At 40.5% G+C, this 20,107-nt stretch overlaps 1 protein-coding gene across 2 annotated transcripts in view; it reads left to right on the plus strand.

The window, feature by feature from the left end:
* Window positions 1-20,107, plus strand: part of LOC119652476 (glutamine synthetase 2 cytoplasmic) — a 44,290-nt gene that overhangs the window by 21,529 nt on the left and 2,654 nt on the right. For both annotated transcript variants that reach the window (XM_038056650.1, XM_038056658.1), the window contains exons 3-4: window positions 6,887-7,227; window positions 7,318-7,413. In XM_038056650.1, the coding sequence (XP_037912578.1) occupies window positions 6,887-7,227; window positions 7,318-7,413 (437 nt within the window). The remainder of the gene's footprint in view (window positions 1-6,886; window positions 7,228-7,317; window positions 7,414-20,107) is intronic.

The following is a 20,107-nucleotide window of genomic DNA, read 5'->3' on the forward strand; positions in this document are numbered from 1 at the left end:
GAAACGTTTCGAAATTAGAAATTATAAGTAATTAGAATTAGCCAAAAAATGTTTTTCTAATTTTCGAGCTGGCACTGTATGAACTGCTCGGGAATGAACTTAAAGCGACGTTGCTCAACGTAAACGATATCGTTAGCGTGTGATTTCACGGTTTTTACCATGCAATTTCGGGTCAGTACACTAGAAAAGCAAAAGAAGCTTACAATATATAAAACTTTGATTACGCCCGTCCTGTGTTATAGGAGCGATATGTGGACAATGGACCAAGAAGGAGCAAAAAATTATATTTCCGAACGTGGAGTCCTCAGGATGATAGCGACATTAAGCAATGTCAGTCGAATTTATATTTCAAAATTTCAATGCTCATACAGAGCCTAATTCACGGCCCGCAAATTACAACTCCGGACAAAGAACACTCGGTATGTAAATCGTTCCATGCCTAGATCAAAGCGGAAATTGAACAAGCTGTCAGATTGTGTTTACTGGCGGCAGAGGGTAGGGTCATGCTTGCTCTGAAATGTGACTCGGGGCTAATATGTTAAGTACTCAACACCAGTGGAAATCCCTCTCAGTTCGCATCTGCCATTGCTTATTTGTAATCAGTGCAAACAATTGATGAGGAAATAAAGCTAACAAAAACTTATTAGGTACCTGGATTATTGCCAATTGTTCTTCAAGTTTATAGTTGCTCTATGTGCAGGCCTTTAGCTCTTCTATTGAATACTCACTCAAATCTTTCCAATTTGCATGAAAGTTGCGATCTCTTAGCTGCCACTAATCGAAAACAAATGGGCATTAAAAGTATATTCACAGTACATAACCCTCAAGTTCATATACAATAACGTGACATAGAATTTAATTTCTGCCCACAGATATTGATATATGGATGCATCTAACGCTGGTCACGGCTAGTTTACATATGTTAATTAGCAGTACTACCAGACAATTAACTTGTAATTCTACCATTATCAATTAACTGCGTTTATGAATCCAATCTCACGTGTAGGGGCGCATGCGTTCCTCCATGCGTTGCATTACAAAATAATAATAAAAAGTAAATTAACAATTACACGAAATCGGTCTCTCAGAATTTTAACCGCTCAATCCAGCTCCTGGATATCTTCTCATACACACAGTAGACACATGACAGATTAGCAGATGCGACGAGAATTTTATCAATGAAACTCTCAAGTAGCGTTTTCAATGCCAATGTCAACATAAGGTCTCCGCTTATTTGTAAATTGATAGTACCGTCAGAGTATTATGCAACTAATCTATGTGATGTGTGATGTGTAATGTGTAATATTGTATCTAATCGGCCTGAGGGAGGAATACCGCGAAAACCACATGAATGTTGGGTAATTGTTTTATATCGAATGGTAAGGGTTTGAAGGAGTTATGTATTTCTTCCCACTTTTAAAGTTTTCTATAAAGCTCAATAAAGTATATAAAGTTGCTGCTAGTTCCGATATATTAACGAATTTATATGTATAAATCTATAGAAACTAGTGTCCAGTTTGTAAGTATAATATCAATTAATGAATTAGATTAAATTAGAATGAAGTGGATATTGAACGCTTAACATTCAAAAGTTAAAGAATTTTATCAGAAAAAGTAAGTGCAAGGACTAAATAGTTGTTAGCGGAAGAAGACGGAAAACACCCATCGTGTTCAGTAGCCAAGTAATATTATTCTTAGGGATCAAGCTCAATTCAAAATGAAGACCAAGGTATTATGCAACTAGCTCAGGAACACAACATCCAACCAAGCGTTATAGCGATTCCAGGTCAAAGAGCTCATACTTACAGCACTAGACATATACCCGGCAAGTAACTCATTCTATGTAATTAGAAATCCCCATGGCGAAGAAACCTAACTTCGCAGCAGCTACGAGTAACTGTAAGGCAACTTCAATAAGCCCATAAATTATATTTGATGTATCAACGTCAGACCAATACCAGCAGCAGTATTAGCAGTATTACTAGAATATCAACATTTTCATATAAAACTAGACCTGGGGATGAACTTGTGTTACGTAAAAATTATTCTACTTATCAATCGTTCCTCTATTTCTGAATTGCATGGCTCACAGAAAACGCCTATGTGGGACATAGTGCATCAAACCCCACTTACGCGCCGTCACTATTGGCTCCTGCCAATACTCTTTAACTCACCTCATGATTTTCCGAGAAGTTTACGCTCTTCACCTGTTTACGCCACCTAGTTCTAGCGCGAGCCACTCGCAGACCATCCTTTGATAATGGAGTTGTCGCTGTGTATCAATTCGTGGTCACTATTACTTCCGCCTTCTGATCGACACGGTTACGAACGCCGCTATACATAGCTATAGCAAGTTCGGTGCCACCATTGACATGCAAATTACTCAACCCCCTCGATGCTCTACCCATAGAAATTGGTAGAGTAGAAGTAGTAGAAGTTTATCTTCATTTGGCCAAGATATGTGACTCGAAGAGAGAGCAAGCAAATGTAATCGACATGGTCGAGGTGTTTGAAGAAAGATAACATCGACTCCAACCAGGGCAGAATGAAGAACATCTTCGGTAATAAAAGGAAAAGGTGTCTGTGACAAGATGTAACCCCAGCGGAATATGCTTTGAACTCTCCTCGAAGGTTTTCTGTTTCTAAGTAATGAAAAGCAGGTGGAACGGAGATCTCCGCACAATGGTCCACAGGAATTCGAAGGGTGTTAATGTGATGGTTATAGGAGGATCCAAAGTGGGCACCAACCTGCCCTCTGTCGATCATTTCTAGGTATCTTTCGATGCGTTCCATGATGATTTTAGCTAAAATCGTCAGCGCAGTACGAAGCATGCAAACATTCCTCACCTTATCGTACTCAAAGAGGACCCTTCTTCGGAATTTCGTCCTGTAGTCATAAGAAGATACCTCAGATTCCCAGGATTTACCCATCAGTCATCATCATCATCAACGGCGCAATAACCGGTATCCGGTCTAGGCCTGCCTTAATAAGGAACTGCAGACATCCCGGTTTTGCGCCGAGGTCCACCAATTCGATATCCCTAAAAGCTGTCTGGCGTCCTGACCTACGCTTCTTCTCTCGAACGCCACCAAGAGTTCACAAGTTTTCTTACTGAGAACCCAAGTTTCCGAGGAATACATGAGGACTGGCAAGACCATAGTCTTGTACAGTAAGAACTTTGACCCTATGGTGAGACGTTTCGAGCGGAACAGTTTTCGTAAACTGGAATAGGCTCTGTGGGCTGACAACAACCGTGCGCGGATTTCATCATCGTAGTTGTTATCGGTTGTGATTTTCGACCGTAGATTGGAGAAATTAGACCGTTGTTGATGTCGAATGGTCTTGAGAGTGATCCTGCTGCTTTTATCTGGCCTCGCACATTGGTCAGGGTCAGCCTAGTCAGTCTTATTAATTTCGTCGGCATACCGAATTCTCTCATGGACGTGTACAGTTTTACCCTGGCTATGTCATCATAGGCGCCTTTACAGTCGATGAATAGATGGTGCAACTGTTGTCCATATTCCAACAGTTTTTCCATCGCTTGCCGCAAAGAGAAAATCTGATCTGTTGCTGATTTCCCTGGAGTGAATCCTCTTTGGTATGGGCCAATGATCTTCTGAGTGAATGGGGCTATCCGGTCTAGCAAGATAGCGGAGAAGTTCTTATAGATGGTACTCAGCAACTTGATACCTCTATAATTGCTGCACTGTGTGATATCTCCCTTTTTATGTATGAGACAGATAATGCCTCGTTGCCAATCGTTAGGCATTGATTCGCTCTCCTATACCTTGAGCACAAGTTGATGAACCATTTTGTGTAACTGGTCGCCTCCATTTTAATCAATTCGGCTGAAATTCAATCGGCTCCTGGCGACTTATGATTTTTTAGTCGATGAATTGCACGGACTGTTTCTCCTAAACTTGGTGGTGGCAGCCCTGAACCTCGGCTTCAGTAGTTCAACAAAGTACTCTACCCATCGCTCCAATATGCCCATTCTGTCGGAAATCAGATTTCCCTCTTTGTCTCGACAGGATGAGCATCGAGGTGTATAAGGCTTCATCCTGCTGAGTTGTTGGTAAAACTTGGGCGCCTTGTGCGGTTGCTCCCTGTACTTTTCTAGTTGACAGACTTGTTGGTTCTTCCAGGCTTCCTTTCTCCGTCTGTGAAGTCATTTCTCGCTCGCCGGAGTTCGTGGTAAATCTTCGCGCGTGCCCGCGTCCTTTGAGAATGCAGCATTACTCGGTATGTAGCATTCTTCCGTTTGATTGCTAGCTTACTTTCATAGTCAAACTTCAAACCTGCCGTTCCGGCTTTGTATGTTTTTGGCCGCATCTATGATAACGCTCTTCAGGTGATTGTGAAGATCATTTGTTGATGCTGCATCTCCAGGCCCTCTGTTGACTGAAGTTATTGCGGCATCCATTTCCCTCTTATAGGTGTCGCGGAGGACTGTGTTGTGGATGGCTTCGGTGTCAGAAGGAATTCTAGGTGGTATTATTATTCGAGCTCGGAACACCATGCCAACGAGATAGTGATCCGAGTCTATGTTGGCCCCCCTAATGTTTCTGACATTCATCAAGGCTGAGAGGTGGCGGCGTTCGATCAACACGTGGTCAATTTGGTTGAAAGTGGTCCCGTCTGGAAAGGCCCACGTATGTTTGTGGACCGCTTTCCGCGCAAACCAGGTACTTCCAACAACCATTTCGTGTGACCTTGCTAATTGAATAATCCGCAGTTCGTTTTCATTTGTTTTTTCGTGTAAACTATGGGAACCAACGTATCGCCTGAATACGGGCTCCTTTCCTACTTGGCTGTTAAAATACCCAAGTATCTGGGACAGGCTTCGAGGGTTGGTTCTACGGCCTCATAGAAGGTATCCTTCTCCGACTCTGCAGTCTCCTCTGTAGGGGCGTGAACGTTACTGAGGCTTATATTTCTAAACTTGCTTCGCAAACGCAGAGTGCATAGCCGTTCGCTTATGTTTTGAAAGCCGATAACAGCAGGTTCCATTTTCTGGCTGACTCTTAGTCACTCACAACCTACTCCGAGCACATGGTTTACTGGATGACCGCTATAATATACGGTGTAGCGGCTCTTCTCCAGGAAACCGGTCCCTGTCCATCGCATCTCTTGCAACGCTATTATATCAGCCCTATATTTGGACCGGGTATCGGCTAGCTGCTCATCAGCTTTATCTCTGTACAGGGAGCGCACGTTCAATGAGAAAATGCGCAAATCGTTAATCGTTATATATTTACCAATCAGTGGAAACAGTAAAATCGTTACTACATACGGCAACTTACCCTCCCCAATGCAATAATCACGGCTACTATTTATCTATCTTGATAACGTGGTTTTGTGGCACCGAAATTGATGCCTCTCCTTTTATTACTATTGTCTAAAATCTGGAACTGACAGATACCTAAGTAGCATCGAATTAAAAACTTTCGTTAATATTTGTTTCGCCATTTGTTCAGAGTACTCTGGCCCGGCACAACCACGAACTAAGAACTTTGTCGACTTCTGTGCCCAGACACCGATAGACATATTGATTAGAGTGTAGAAGTAACAGCGGATTGGTTTCACTTTAAGAAAGGATAACAATTCCATTGCCAGCTATATTATGCAGTTCTGCTACCAAACGATGGCTGAAGTGGAGATGATTGTATCAAGGATGATGATAAGTTTTAAGATCTATGAGATTAAAAAATTATCTGTCAGTGCCAACGTCACGTTACTCCAGGAGCTTATCTCGAATATACATCTATTTGCGAAAGGAATCATAAGAGAATAATTTGTTATCAACAAAAGGATGGTTAAAAAGTTGAAGCGATATTGACAAATAAGCTGAAATGACTCAAATCGATATTAGTAGGTCAAAGAATGAAGGATGTTCAGCTAAAAAAGAAACAAAATACAGGGTGCGGCAGCATAACTCCCTTTTTTCAAAACTCAATAAAAACTATTGTATGCATCGGAAAATATTTATTTATTTTTTATAATGTAGGTACATGTCTAAAGTTTTTATTTACATTGTTTTGAAGATCAAATCTGTTAGGTGACGTCCCCCATTCTCCATACATTGCGTAAACTGATTTCTGGGGTTTGACATGACTCTTGTTAGCATAGCAGGTGTTATGTTGGCAATTTCTTCTTGGATGTTGGTCTTCAAATCTTGTAGGGTTCTTAGAGGGTCCACATAAACACGGGATTTCAAAAAACCCCATAAAAAAAAATCACAAGGGGACAGATCGGAAGAGCGTGCCAACCATTCCAAATCGCCTCTAATTGAGATAAGGCGCTCTGGAAACTGTTCCCTCAAAACAGCCATCGATGGTCTTGAAGTGTGTGCTGTTGCACCGTCTTGTTGGAACCAAGTGTCCCCCAAATCCAAATTTTCTCGCCGTGGGAAAAAAAATTCCGTAGCATGTTTACATACCGGTCCGAATTCACTGTCACTGTAACCTCATTTTCCTCAAAAAACCAGGGACCAATAATTCCAGCTGAGGAAATTGCACACCACACTGTGACTTTGGATGAATGCAAAGGCTTTTGATGCAATTCAACTAACTGAGTGGCGCGCATTTTAAAAAGGGAAGTTATGCTGCCGCACCCTATATAAGCACAGATCATAAGTCTGATTACTTCATTCACCTTAAAAAAATTTATAAGTTATGGAAAGGGCTAACATTTTATGCAAAATCAAGGTGGTTCTCCAGCTGATATCACAATTATTGTATATATATTTTTTAATACATCAAGTCGAATTTCCGTGCATCCAACTCAGTAAAACTAAACTCAATCCCGCTAACAATCACATAAACGATTTTCACAAACTAAAAAACTCAAAAATTTAAGTTTTATTTCAATTCGTTTGGTTTGCAGATCTACCAATTTGGAATTATGATGGAAGTTCAACCTACCAAGCTCAAGGGTCTAACTCCGATACATACCTCCATCCTGTAGCTATTTACAAGGATCCGTTCAGACGCGGTAGTGCTATACTGGTTCTGTGCGATACGTACAAAGCTGATGGAACGCCAACAGCAACCAACAAAAGAAAAACGTGCTTAGAAGCGGTTAACAAATGCCTTAATGAGGAACCATGGTTTGGAATCGAGCAAGAGTACACATTGCTAGATTTTGATGGTCATCCACTTGGGTGGCCAAAGAATGGTTACCCAGGGCCTCAAGGACCTTATTACTGTGGTGCCGGAGCTAATAAGGTAAGTTACAGATGTTTTGAATCTATCTCTTTAAAGATAAAATCATTTTTCAAGCAACAATGCTTTTATTCATATAATAACTTATTTTAGGTATACGGAAGAGATATCGTCCTTGCACACTATCAGGCATGCCTCTATGCTGGTATTAAAATAGCTGGAACCAATGCAGAAGTGATGCCTGCTCAAGTAAGTACATTTCATGTAATGACAATAGAGTCTGTACGCTGACAGCATCTTCAGTGGCTTCAGTTGAGTTAATGTATGTTTTATCTTTTAGGAGCTTGTATTTAACAACGTTCAATACACAATTTCAAAAAAGTACGCCTATTATAATTCAGGGATATTAGAAATTATACTGATTTCCGTCCGTAACTATTTTCTTTCTGCACAAAACTCGTTCTTTTCACAATGACTGCCAACTATCTTCTTCACTCTTTTTTTAAGGTTTTGTGTAAACACAAAACCTTATTAAAATCGGTTTACCGTCTGTCTGTCTGTCTGTCTGTCTGTCTGTCTGTCCGTCTGTCTGTCTGTCTGTCTGTCTGTCTGTCTGTCTGTCTGTCCGTCACACGCATTTTTCGCGGAAACGGTTACAGTGATTGACACCAAATTTGGTAGAAAGGTGGGAACTGTGAACGCTCACGCATACAGTGAGTTACATCCTTTTACGTTGAATTTAAGGGGGGGTCCCCATACATGCAAAAGGGGGGTGTAATTTTTTTTTTCATCAAATATAGTCATGTGGGGTATCAAATTAAAGGTCTCGGTTAGTACTTTTCGAAAACAGGCTTAGTTTTGACATTTGTTGGAAAGGTGGGGAGTGCGGGGCGTTGAAAGTGACCATTCCTTTACGGGGGCCATTCTCAGAAACTACCCAACCGAAAAATCTGAAAAAAATCAAGAGGCTGCCACTATATGGTGCCTGGGCTCCGAAATACCTTCCACACTGATATCTGCACAAATAGAGTTAATAATAGTATATTACTATAATTTTTAGTAATTCGCTGCAAAACCCCCCTTAAGTTCATGCTAGGACGACGAAATTTCGCAACAATATAGGGTGTAACATAGAGCATGACGTTACCAAGTTTGGTGGAAATCGCACTATTGCTAACAAAGTTATAATACGTCAAAGTTGTCGCTTCTTTGCAAATTCAAGGCTATAAATGTCAATATCATCCGAAAGTGGATATTCTCACATAATATTGTATATGCATATATTACATGCTACGTACTAAGAAATGCACAAAACCTTTCGTAACTGAAGCGTCCAGCTTCCGGTTTCCCGACTTGTCTTATTATTATTTTTTATCTGACGCTTCTCGCCACCTACTCTGTTCCCCACTCTTGTAGCGAGGTCTGAACTGAGTAGAGCGCCGGTGGCGTCATCTGTCCGCTGGTATTCGCGACATTTGAAACAAATTTCGAATGCTGCGAATCCTGCCGCACCACAATCTCTTACAAAGTTATTCATTGCGCGGTTGATGCATTGCTGAATATCAAACAGTGCTAATGAATACCCTTTTTGACTTTAAGATTCAATGCTTTTCCACGATGTCTTTTCAAATTCATCTATACACCTGGCATATTACTCTTATGCGAAGTTAGAGCTAAAGTTATCAGTAAGAATTTTGAGTTTCAGATGAGTATTTGTCGAGTTGAGACTTTATTATTTGAAACCCAAGCCAATGCATTATTGCAGGCTCATTTAAGGTTGAAGACCTACCCCAATGTTTTATTATAAATCGTCTATTCCCGTCTTGCCCAACGACTCTACATAGTATGGTATCAAACAGAAAATTCAGATTTTGAAAACGAAAAATTTTTAATGAAAATTTCTCTCTTCTATATGGTACCAACAAATGAAAGACGTTTCTGCAGCACTAAATGTTGGCATTGAGATAAATGTACTTCTACATCTTAGAAAGGACACCTAGGAGTAGTTGCACTAAAGTGCCCATCTGTGCTAGCCAGGTCCGGGAATGTGTGGTTGTTCGTAGCCTTGCATCTCTCTCACGGAATTGGGGAAATTTCACATGTCATCCATCTGATGCTGGGTACGCCAAAAGGGAAAACGAGAAAAGGGTCGCGACCACAGACGTAGAGCCAGAAAACTAATGAGCCGAATACTATGATCGAGGGAGAAGATCCCTGGCAGATCATTTCCTCAACCGATGCCTTTCACGTCTTAATTATCAAATAAATGCCACAAAAAAACTGCAAGTCTGCTACCACGGCAACCACATTCATCAACAATTTAGAGAGATTTCATGATCACAGCGGTATAAAGGTCTATTGTGGCGTAGATATTGTGCCAACAAAAATCAGGTTAATATTACCGTCTTTATGTCAATCAACCCCTCAAGCCTTTGCTTATAACCAGTTAAATTAAGTGCACCCCGATTTTTCTTGTCTGGTGAATTCAACCAGAACGTCGCTAAACGAACTCTCACTACATGCTGATGTTCTCACAGTAAATGCGGGGTGGCTCAGTTATCAATCAAAGTACTGGACGGGGGATGCCATTTCACTGGAATACTAAGTAGGCTGCAGTACTGCTTCAAACGATCTTTCGCAAAATTATATGCCACCCCGAAGCAAAGGCCTCTTACGATAGGTAGAAGACCGTGTTATTTCTTCAGACGACAGCACCGTACTACGTTATCTGACGCATGAACCTTGCTAAATACGTTTCTCAACATCAATTCGAAACTACAATGTCCTTTCTATGTTACTATGTGAGTAGTATATGGAAAGTGATCGCCATTATCCCCTAAGAGCTGCAGGTTTTCATCAGTTCAAGTCTCCGTGGTGTCACCGGGATATTCTCACCACTTTCGAAATATCGACTGCACTCCAATTGTCAGAGCAACGGCTGCTCACTTTTATATAGTACCAAGTGCAATGAACCTTCACAATTTCACAACATTCCTTATATAAGTTGCACTTCATTGCTTAGGGGGAAATGCTTATATGTAATTGCACATTAGCATGGACGGGTACATATCATTTCAATATTAATTACTCAGGAAGTCGGAATATCGGAAGCTGGACGTTTCTGATATAAAGGTTTTGCATGCGTGTGCGTGTGTGTGTGTTTTTGATTTGTCCCACGTTGTCCCGGCAGGCTAACGATGTATACCACCAGATACCACCTACGATGACTCCGTGACACGGTTGGCTAGACTGTTGTCTATGTTGCCAGTATGACTACGAAAAATATGGGCTACTGGGCCTTATATTGCTTTGTAAATTTTTAATTTGTTAAAGTGATTGAGTAGTAAGAAGTAAGATTCATTTTGCATATTATTTGACTTATAACCGTAAAAATTTAGGCTATTACCTAGGCTTTATTTAAGTGCTAAAGTTTTACTTCTGCTTGTTCAAGAAAGATGATAATTTCTAGTAGGTGTTTATTTAGGTCCTCTGCAAGCAGGTGCTCTACAGAGTTGATAGATCTATCCCAGTTAAACTTATTTCTGATTTGGATATACTTAGTACATTTGAAGAGGATGTGGTCTAAGGTTTCCTGCGCATTGCATGTATTGCAACTGTCATTTCTTATGATTTTCATCTTTTTGAGCCATGGTTTATTATAGGAGTGACCTGACATGATTCTGTTGGCAGTTTTTATCCGCGACACCTTTTGTTTGGAAAGGTCTTTCGGAGCTTTTATGGGTACATGGGGGAATATTTTTGCAAAGAATTTCCCTTTGGAGCGAATGTCATTTTGATAGCTTGAGTCCCACTCCTCTGCTATTTGGTTGGCAACCAGAAGGTTTAAATCAATGGGTGCTAGGTGACAGTTCATCAGCGTGGCGCTGTTCTGGCCTTCGATAGCTGCCAGATGTGCACTTTCATTTAATTTGATGCCACTCCTTGCCGGGTACCACATTATGACTACTTCTTTACCGTTCATACATTTGATGTTGTTGTGGATTTCGTTGACCATGTAGTGAGTGGTAGACTCTTTGCCCAAGATCCGGCACGCATGTAGGGAGTCCGTAATTATGACCACTTTCTTATGACCTTCATCCAACGCGTATTTAGTGGCTAGCCAAACCGCTTGGAGTTCTGCTGATATTGTTGTGATTTGGTTTAGCCTGTGCTGCCCCACCGTTTCAGCATGATCATTTGACCACTGCAATGCTTACATCACCTCCTCTGACAGAGGCATCTGTGGCAAATATTTCAAAATTCCTGGATTTGTAGTTGCGTATGGAGGCATTGATCTCATTTGCTAAAGCCGTTTTCGGAATGTTTCTGCCTAATGCCTGAGTTATAACTACTTGTAAGGTATGTGGAGGGCTTGATTTTATGTCAGCTCTCAGGAGGTCAAAGAGGTGAGAGAAACGTTTGTAGGTTGCAGAGAGGCCATTTTTAGCATCTGCACTCTCTTGGACATTCCGAAAGACATGAGGTCGATTTGCATGGAGCCTTATTAGCTCCTTAGTTGCTAAAATTGTTATTCTGAGATGGGGCGGCGGTTCATTTGCCAGAGCAAAGGTGGACAGGTGAGGAGCAGTTTTGGTAAGCCCTAGGCATCTTTTTAGGATTGTGGCCGCCATAGAGGTGATTTTGTTATTAAGGTATTTGGGTGCTATTACAGATGTGGCAGCGGCGTAATCTAGGATGCGTCGTATTAGCACCCTGAACAATTTGATGCTATTTTCAGGAGGAAGGCCCCAAGAATGCCCAGTAGAGAAATTGATGACTCTAGCAGCTTTTTTAGCCTTAGAGATGGTGTCAATTGTTTGATCTTTTAATATTAAAGATGAGTTAATTGTCTTGCCAAGGAAGGTTATCTTTTTGAATTGCTGTATACTGATATTGCCAAGATTCAAGGGGTGTAGTGTACTACTGTTTCTTTTAAGGGTAATGAATTTTGATTTGTCCGGATTTATATGAAGATTTAGGCTTTTGCATTCGTCAATGAGGGCTACTGTTTGGGCTTTAATGGAGACTTCAGTTTCCGTAATTGTTTGCCAGTGGCTAATATGAAAAAATCATCAGCATATTGATAGATTTCTATGTTGGGATCGACTGGTTTATGAAGTGAGGCCGTGTAAATATTGAATAGCGTGGGGCTCAAGACACATCCTTGGGGTATACCATTGCAAATTCCCACCTTCGCATCACCTAGGATTAGATTCCTGTTAGCCAGGAACCGTGAGATCCAGATAATGATTTCGGCTGGTATTTTATGAAAGATCATTTTAGATTCAAGGGTTTTTAGATCTACACTTTCATATGCTTTGGATACATCAAGAACTACCGCTTGCGCCTGCAGTTTGTTTGCTTTGGCTATGGAGATTGCGAGAAGGATGTCGTTTAGACATGTAACAGTGGATCATCCGCTCTGATAGGCACGACTGTCGGGAAGGAGAATTTTGTGCTCCAGAATGAAATGGTTTAGTCTGTTTTTGACAAGTGTGTTGAGGATTTTGGCGAAAACATTAATTAGAGATATGGGTCTGAAGTTTTTAATGTCTGACAGATCTTTATTTATTTTGGGTATGGAAACTATCTTAGTAACAGACCACTCCTGTGGAGGGTTTAAATTTTGCCAAGTTTCATTAATGGAGGTAAGCAGAGCAGATTTGACCGGAGGGCTTAGCCACTGAATGTACGTGTACGTAATTTGGTCATTACCCGGTGCGGAGTTCTTTTTCCGTTTGTTGAGGAGCAGAGCGAATTCCTCAGGAGTAACATTTTGTTGCAGCGATGGTGGCGGTAAGTGGGATGTAAAATTATTTGGAGTTGGCTTGTTGTAGCTTGAGCTTAGAAAGTCTAGGTATTTCTGGTCATTTTCAGAATCCCAAATCCGGTTGTTGGTTTCTTCCTCTTGAAAATTTTTAAAGTTTTTTATGCTTTTCCAGAATACCTTAGTGTCTTTTTTGACACTCAGATCTTCCCAAATCTCGTCCCAGGTTTTTTTCTTAGCCACTTTCACCGCTTGTAACCATTTCTTGTTTGCAACCGAGAAAGACATGAAGTTGGTGTGGTTCGCATCACTGTGGTAGGCTCTCAGAGCTTGCCTTTTCTCTACAAATAGTGTCTTCAGATAACTGTTCCACCATGGTTTATGGGAGGAGCCCTTGCGAATTTTGAATGTCGACTCTTTAATTTTGCTTTGGATTTCTGATGTCAGACCGTTCAAGTTCTCCGTGGGATGGATGGACTGCAAGGCAGTTTTTAAATGAAGGAGGCCTATTTTGTATTTCTGTTGAATTACAATGGTGTTACTGTGGATGGCTATTGGTTTATGCTTGCTTTTAGAGATCGGTTGTACCAGCGCGTTCCAGGACCAGGATATAGTATTGGATTTAGTGAGGGTGACATTTGGTGCAGATGCTCTTGTTTTGCCGTTTGTTACCTGGTCCACAAAGGTTAGTGAACCGTTGTTGAGTGGTCTAAAGTCACATCTGCATATTGTGTTTGAGAGATGCCTCCCTTTACTATTCTCGATGGAGTCCCCAAGTATGAATGACCTGGCATTTAGGTCGCCCGTTATTATTGTGTTTGGGGTATTGCTCAGAAATTGAAGTAGCTTGTCCAGTTCTACTTTGAAAGTGGTCGTAGTTGTATACGGGGGCATGTATATGGGGGCAATAGTGATGTTTGGAGTAAGGTTCAGGGTCTTAGCGATAATAATGTCCATGTTGGTATCATAGGTTATTGGCCTGGCATTTATGCCTTTGCGAATTGCAAGGGCCACTCCACCATAGCCATCCTCTCTGAATTTGTACATAAGGTTGAAACCTTTTAGGTACCGAGAATGATGGGACGAGTTAAAAGTGAAAATTTCTTGCAGGGATAGTATGTCATAGCCGTGAGTATTAGCAAAGTATTCAATTTCAGACTTATTGTTAGCTAGACTTTGAATGATATATTGTAGGATGTTTACCATTTGCAATTTCTACGAACGTCAAGTCACTCGTGATGTTGAGTTTATCTGTCTGTTTTTTGATTTTTTGCATGTCTTCTGCCAAAGATGGATCTTGTATCTTTGAAGAGATGCTGTTCATGAGTTTGAGGGTTTGCGACAGTATTTTCTGGTACTCGTGTACGTTGGGTGTTCGAAAACAGTTTGATTTGACGTAAGTGGTTCTTGATAGTCACCTTTGGGAAAGGGTGTTCTGGTGTTCTGGCGTAGATTTGATTTGACAGCAGAACTGAATTTTTTGCTCCCTCTGATGGTTCTGTTGAACTCATCTTGAGGATTCCTTGTCCAGTTGTTCGGACTTTCTCTTTTTTCCAGCGGAGGGAAGGCAATGTCACAGTCAACATCGCAGTCCAGTGAGTCCCTCATGGAGATATTTTTTATTGCTGCCGTCTTGATGATCGCCATGTGTTCGACCCAGATGGTGCACTTCCTGCCTCTGGCGTCATGGTCAGACTTACCACATAAAGCACATTTTTTCCCGCATGTGTTGCCATCGCACTGATCTTTTGGACCACTGCAATTTAAGCATCTACTCACTTTTGCTTTGCAGTTAGTGGCAATGTGGTCCAATCTGCCACAAGCAAAACATTGCCTCGGTCTGTTTAAATAATGGTCAACCTCAACCCTCACGCTACCGATTGAGATATGTTTGGGGATGTCAGAGCCAACGAAGGTTAATTTGACTGTTCGAGATGGAAGGAAGACATCTTTGTTTTCCTTAGATCTGAAGTTCAGTCTTTGCACTTTCGCCACTTTTATCGGGGAGTTAATGTCCTGAAGTATTTCATCTTCTGTGAAATCTGTGGGGATGCCTTTAATAATCCCAAATCTATGGGTATCTCTCAAGGAAATATATGCTTTTAGCCCTAATGTGATCAAGCGATTGTCAAATGCCAAATTGTTCGCGCAGGACGCTGATTTGCAATAAACTTTTATCCTTGACCGTAATTACCTGGTCTTTGAGGTTGAGACGCCTCGTAAGTTTATGGAAATTGAGGGGTTTGAAACCCTCAATTCTTTCCTGTCCGTTAACTTTATCAATGTATGTCATGGGGTTGCTTCTCTCCACACATACTGTGTACGTTTTACATTGAGCGTTCTCGCTGTACCTGTACACTGGGGCTGTTTGCTCCATCGGAACTATTTTTTGTTTTTCCATTGGTGAAAGGGTCTTGCTTAGGTCCTGAGACTGGGTAACCTCAGGGAAAGCTTTGAGTTGAGTCGTGGCTGGTAGAATTCCAGAAACCTTTTGTTGTTTAATCGTGGGAGACTGGATTGGGGATCTTGACAGGCTCCTCGAAGCCCTTCGCTCTTTCCTGGTTAGGACATAGCCACCGATTTCTGTTGGGCTTTTGAACTGTGGCCCTACAGGTGCCTGAGGAGATGTTGGCATTTGGGAAACAGACCGGTCGAAATTTATTTTCGCCTTGTCCGGGGGTTCACACTCCCTAACCTCCATGGCCTATCTTGACTGAGGGCAGAATGCCTGTTTACAAGGGAAAAACCACCAAAGGATGCGGAGGCAGATTTTTACTTACAAGATTGATTGGGTGAAGAAGCAGAAATAAAACTAAGGCACTTACCTTTTTCCTTAAGCAGGAACAGATTCACCGCCAAAACTATCAAAACAGAAGGAAACACGGTTAATTACACCCACGCGGATAGGCAAAAAGAAAATTAACTTCAAACAAAAAACGCACTGTCGATACAAACACGAAATGCGTCTGCCCACGGCAGATGTCACGAAGCAAGTGGGTTTTGCATGCAAATCTTACAATGCAATAAATTCACGTGAAATATGCAAATTTGGTCTTCTATAATTTTGATAATAATAGTTGCACCTTCTTCAAACTTTTTAAAATTGTGCATTATGTTATTAGTTATAACTATGGTGAATTTCTAGAATTTGATAATATACTATTATTAACTTTATTTGAGCAGATATCGGAATGGGATGTAGTTCGAGGCGTAGATTTCGTATGGATGCACCATTATGAATATTTTCAGATTTTTCGTTGGATAGTTTCTTAGAACGACACCTGTTACACTTTTCGGGGCACACATTTTGAACCCTCACTGCTCCGTGTTTCGCCCAGTATCAATAATAAGATCAGACATACAGAAAGACAGACATTGAATCGATTCTTCTCCGATTCTGCTCAATATGAAGGCAATCTAAAACATTCTTTTGTTGTTGATTCGCCTATTGATCAAAGCAACCTTCAATAAAACTTGACACATTAACTTGGTGGTACGTTCGGAGAAATATTCCCTCTCCCGCCTTCTTATAACAATAGTATTACCCCGATAAACAGCCATTAACAGAATCTGCCTTTTACAAAGATTTCGATGTGACATTTGATAGCAAGCTCCTGATTATGTCAACGGCCTCAATTGAAGTTTCATGTCTCTTTTTTCCTTCGATCTTCATATAATCCAAACGTATCCATTCCTTTATAATTTCTTTCTCCATAACATTTTTGAGTATAGTTTCGCAATATCGTCCGCTTATCATAATTGTAAATTAATATCGTTAAAGAAAATGTTCTTAATCAATTAACATTAAAAGCAACCTCTGGTATTCAAGTTATGCTTTCTCTACCTTAAACTTCCATTTTCATATCTTCAAAAGACTTTGAGGCATAACGAGCAGTTCTATATCTTATGTGATACAATACCGGGACTCAGCTAACAACTTTTACCCTATTAACATTTTTGAAGTACAATTCCTGAAGCTTTTGCACTACCTTCAGTCCACCACTCACAGAATCTTTAGCGAATATAATCGCTCTATAAAGAAAGTTGCCGGCGCGTTTTATTTTTTTATATGTATATTTTTCTCGAATACCTAGAGTAGAGTACTCATCCATTTGTTATTTAATTAATAGATAAACACATAAACAAATAGATTCGTTTCTTCAATACGAGCCTTTAATTTCTCCGATACATTAATAAGGAAAATGGAATAATGCACGATGTAAATGATTCTAGTAATATCAGGTCTGTTTCTGGTCGCAACAATATACTTTCTCGACGGCTACGAAAAACCTAAATAAGCTCTCAATATTGCAGTTTAGTTGGGTAAATCAGGTTTTTCTGTCGGCGTATCAGATACATTTCCATATTCTGTTACTACTTCGCAATGCCGTTTAGGGGCGACATAGTGCCCTTTCTAGAATATCCGAACTGCAAACAGGTTTCATACAAACAGTCCGAAATCGCCAATAATAATCCAAATTAGTCAGGGACGCTAAGCATCCCCCCAATTTCCCGCATAGGTCGGATATATCCCTATCATCTTTGATCTCGAAATTATTTCTGCAGAAACGAGATGATTTATTTGAAGTTATTTGTTTATCAGTGGCTCAACAAAGGAAATAAATTTGAAAAGAATTTGCTTTTATTGGCTAAAATCTCTTATTGGAAATCACAAATTCTGTATTTGGGCAACCAACTGCTCCCTTCATCAACATAAGTTCGTTAACCCATTATTGATGATGCCCTTGTATCATAAAAAGTGAGCCATAATGCACAGAGATACAAGTAAAGTACCTAGCGCTGTTCAGAATAGCATACGGGAGTTATATGCACGTCGTATCCGCTCGTCACCTTACTCAAAGAGTTCTAATTTATTTTGTTTTATTGGTATGATCTACATTATCTTAAGCAGACACGATTTCACGGCTTTCCTTCAAGATTCATAAACTCCGGATTCTAAGGAATCTTGGTGTAAAAGTCAGGCATTGCACACAGTCCCAGTTTCCTTTCTGAAAATTGCTCTCTTATGAATTTCTATTATATATTGTTATTTATTTGTAAACACGAACTGAGGATCTGAAATATATGTACGATAAAATGTAACTGCACTCGTTCTCAGGTCCTATCTAACCCGATAAACAGAATAATGCCATTTTACTATATTTTGGAAATTTCTAACAAAAGAAACCCTTAGATTCGCTCAAGAAGTGCAAAATGCTTGTAAACGATAATATTAGGTACAATACGAGAAAGATACCATTACTAACAAAGTGGTAGTCGGTGAAGGTTTCCTTTGTTGTTTAAATTTACTGCACCCTGAGACGTCATATATAAAATAAATTCTAGGCGAGTCCTTAACCTGCAGTGAATTTACACAAGAGAGGCAAATTATAATTACTATAACTTTGTTCATAATAATATGTTGTACAATTAAAATGAAGAGCACTTTCTAGTTAATTCTGAAAATATAGGGCTATACGCTTATTAACTTTATTTGAGCAAACACAGGTATTGGAGCATTTCGAAACCTAAGTGTCATTCACATCCTTAATATTACAACCATCTTCCATTTAAAACACCACATGTCTATCTGTATACTCATTACATATATGGAAACTCTCTTAAATTCTCTGTAGAACAATTTATTTATTTAGAACCTACACGTATACGTAGGTTCACATTGCAACATTTCCACCAATCAGCAAAAGGAGAGTACACTCAGCGATGCTTTTGCATACTATACATTCCAGGTTTATATGTTTGACCCGGGTGGAAAGTGTTCGAAAAGCTCATCAGGATGAATGACTGTTCCTTCCGTTAGAAAAAACCGAAGTAGGTATCCTGATTATCCTGACTAAAAGCAGAGTTCCGACACTGCGTCGAGTTGTTTATAGAGTCAAAACCAACAACTAAGTACCTTGGATTGATGGTCGACTTGAAGAGAATCTTTTTCGAGCAAATCAAACCAGCAGTGAACAAGGCTTTAGCAGGAATTTCGGCGTTAATTCGGATAATTGCAAACACTGGGGGCTTCTCACGAGTGTAATGTAGTCTACTCTGCTCTCCAGCACAGATATATGGGCTAATGCTGTTAGCAAAGAGATGTATCGTAAGCGCCCTGTGCAAGTGCAGAGATTTTGCGGCCTGTCTGCCTCAAAACCACTAAGGAGCGCAAAGCCATCTCCCGGGAAAAGTAACTGCTTATAAAAAGCAACAAGATCACTAAATGTGTGGCGACTATCTTGGAAAAACGATTTAAATGGCAAATGGACTGCGGAGTTTGTCAACAATTTAAGTTCGTGGCTGTACTAAAAGCATGGTGAAATTGATTATTTCCTTACTCAGCTACTAAGTGGGTATGGATGATCACACCTTTTTTTCTTGTGGAAAGTGAGGCCCCGCCTCACCTTCAAACAGATACAAGGAAGGTCTCTCTGGACAACATTATTAGATAGGGCGGATGGCAGGCGTTCTTTAGTCTTGATATATCTTCCAATATACTCAAAATTGCACTGAACGGTTAAGTAACTTAATAGCGTTGTGCTGCGCTCGATTCTTCCTCTGAGTCCTCCGCAATTTGAGAAAACACAACTTTTTCCTCATGTCGGCCGAGACTAATTTTCTCGCATCGATACTAGCAAGAACACAATATGAAGTCAATCAATCAAAAACTTTATTTTAATTTCATAGTTTGAATAATTTTATTAACATAAAGTTAACGGAAAACTACACAACTCTTTATCATCTCTTTTCTTAATTGCATTCCAAAATGTTAAAATAATTTTTTTAAATTCAATTATTATTTCAAAAATCACGGCCATTACGGCCTACTCCGCCACGGAGAACACCGGCGGTGGCAACTGTCAATCGAATTAACAGTACTGTGGCGCAGCGGGGTTAACAACATTCGAAATTTAGTTCGAATATTTTTAACCCCGCTGCGCCATATCACTCCGCCCCCAGATGAAACGACTAAACTCGGAGCTGCGTTCCTCATCATTCGGCGAAGCGACCACGACGTTGATTTGGGCGCAAACGGTCTTCAGCCTGGATAAGAAGGCAGCCTTTTTATGTCCCCCAAGTTCAAGAACACGGTACGGGCCTTCGTATGGAGGCTGCAGCGGCTTCCGGACAGCATTCGTCCTGACCAGGACGTGCGTGCACGTGTCCACCTCC

The sequence above is a fragment of the Hermetia illucens genome, chromosome 1 (assembly GCF_905115235.1).
Source record: "Hermetia illucens chromosome 1, iHerIll2.2.curated.20191125, whole genome shotgun sequence".
In the NCBI taxonomy this organism is placed as follows: domain Eukaryota; kingdom Metazoa; phylum Arthropoda; class Insecta; order Diptera; family Stratiomyidae; genus Hermetia; species Hermetia illucens.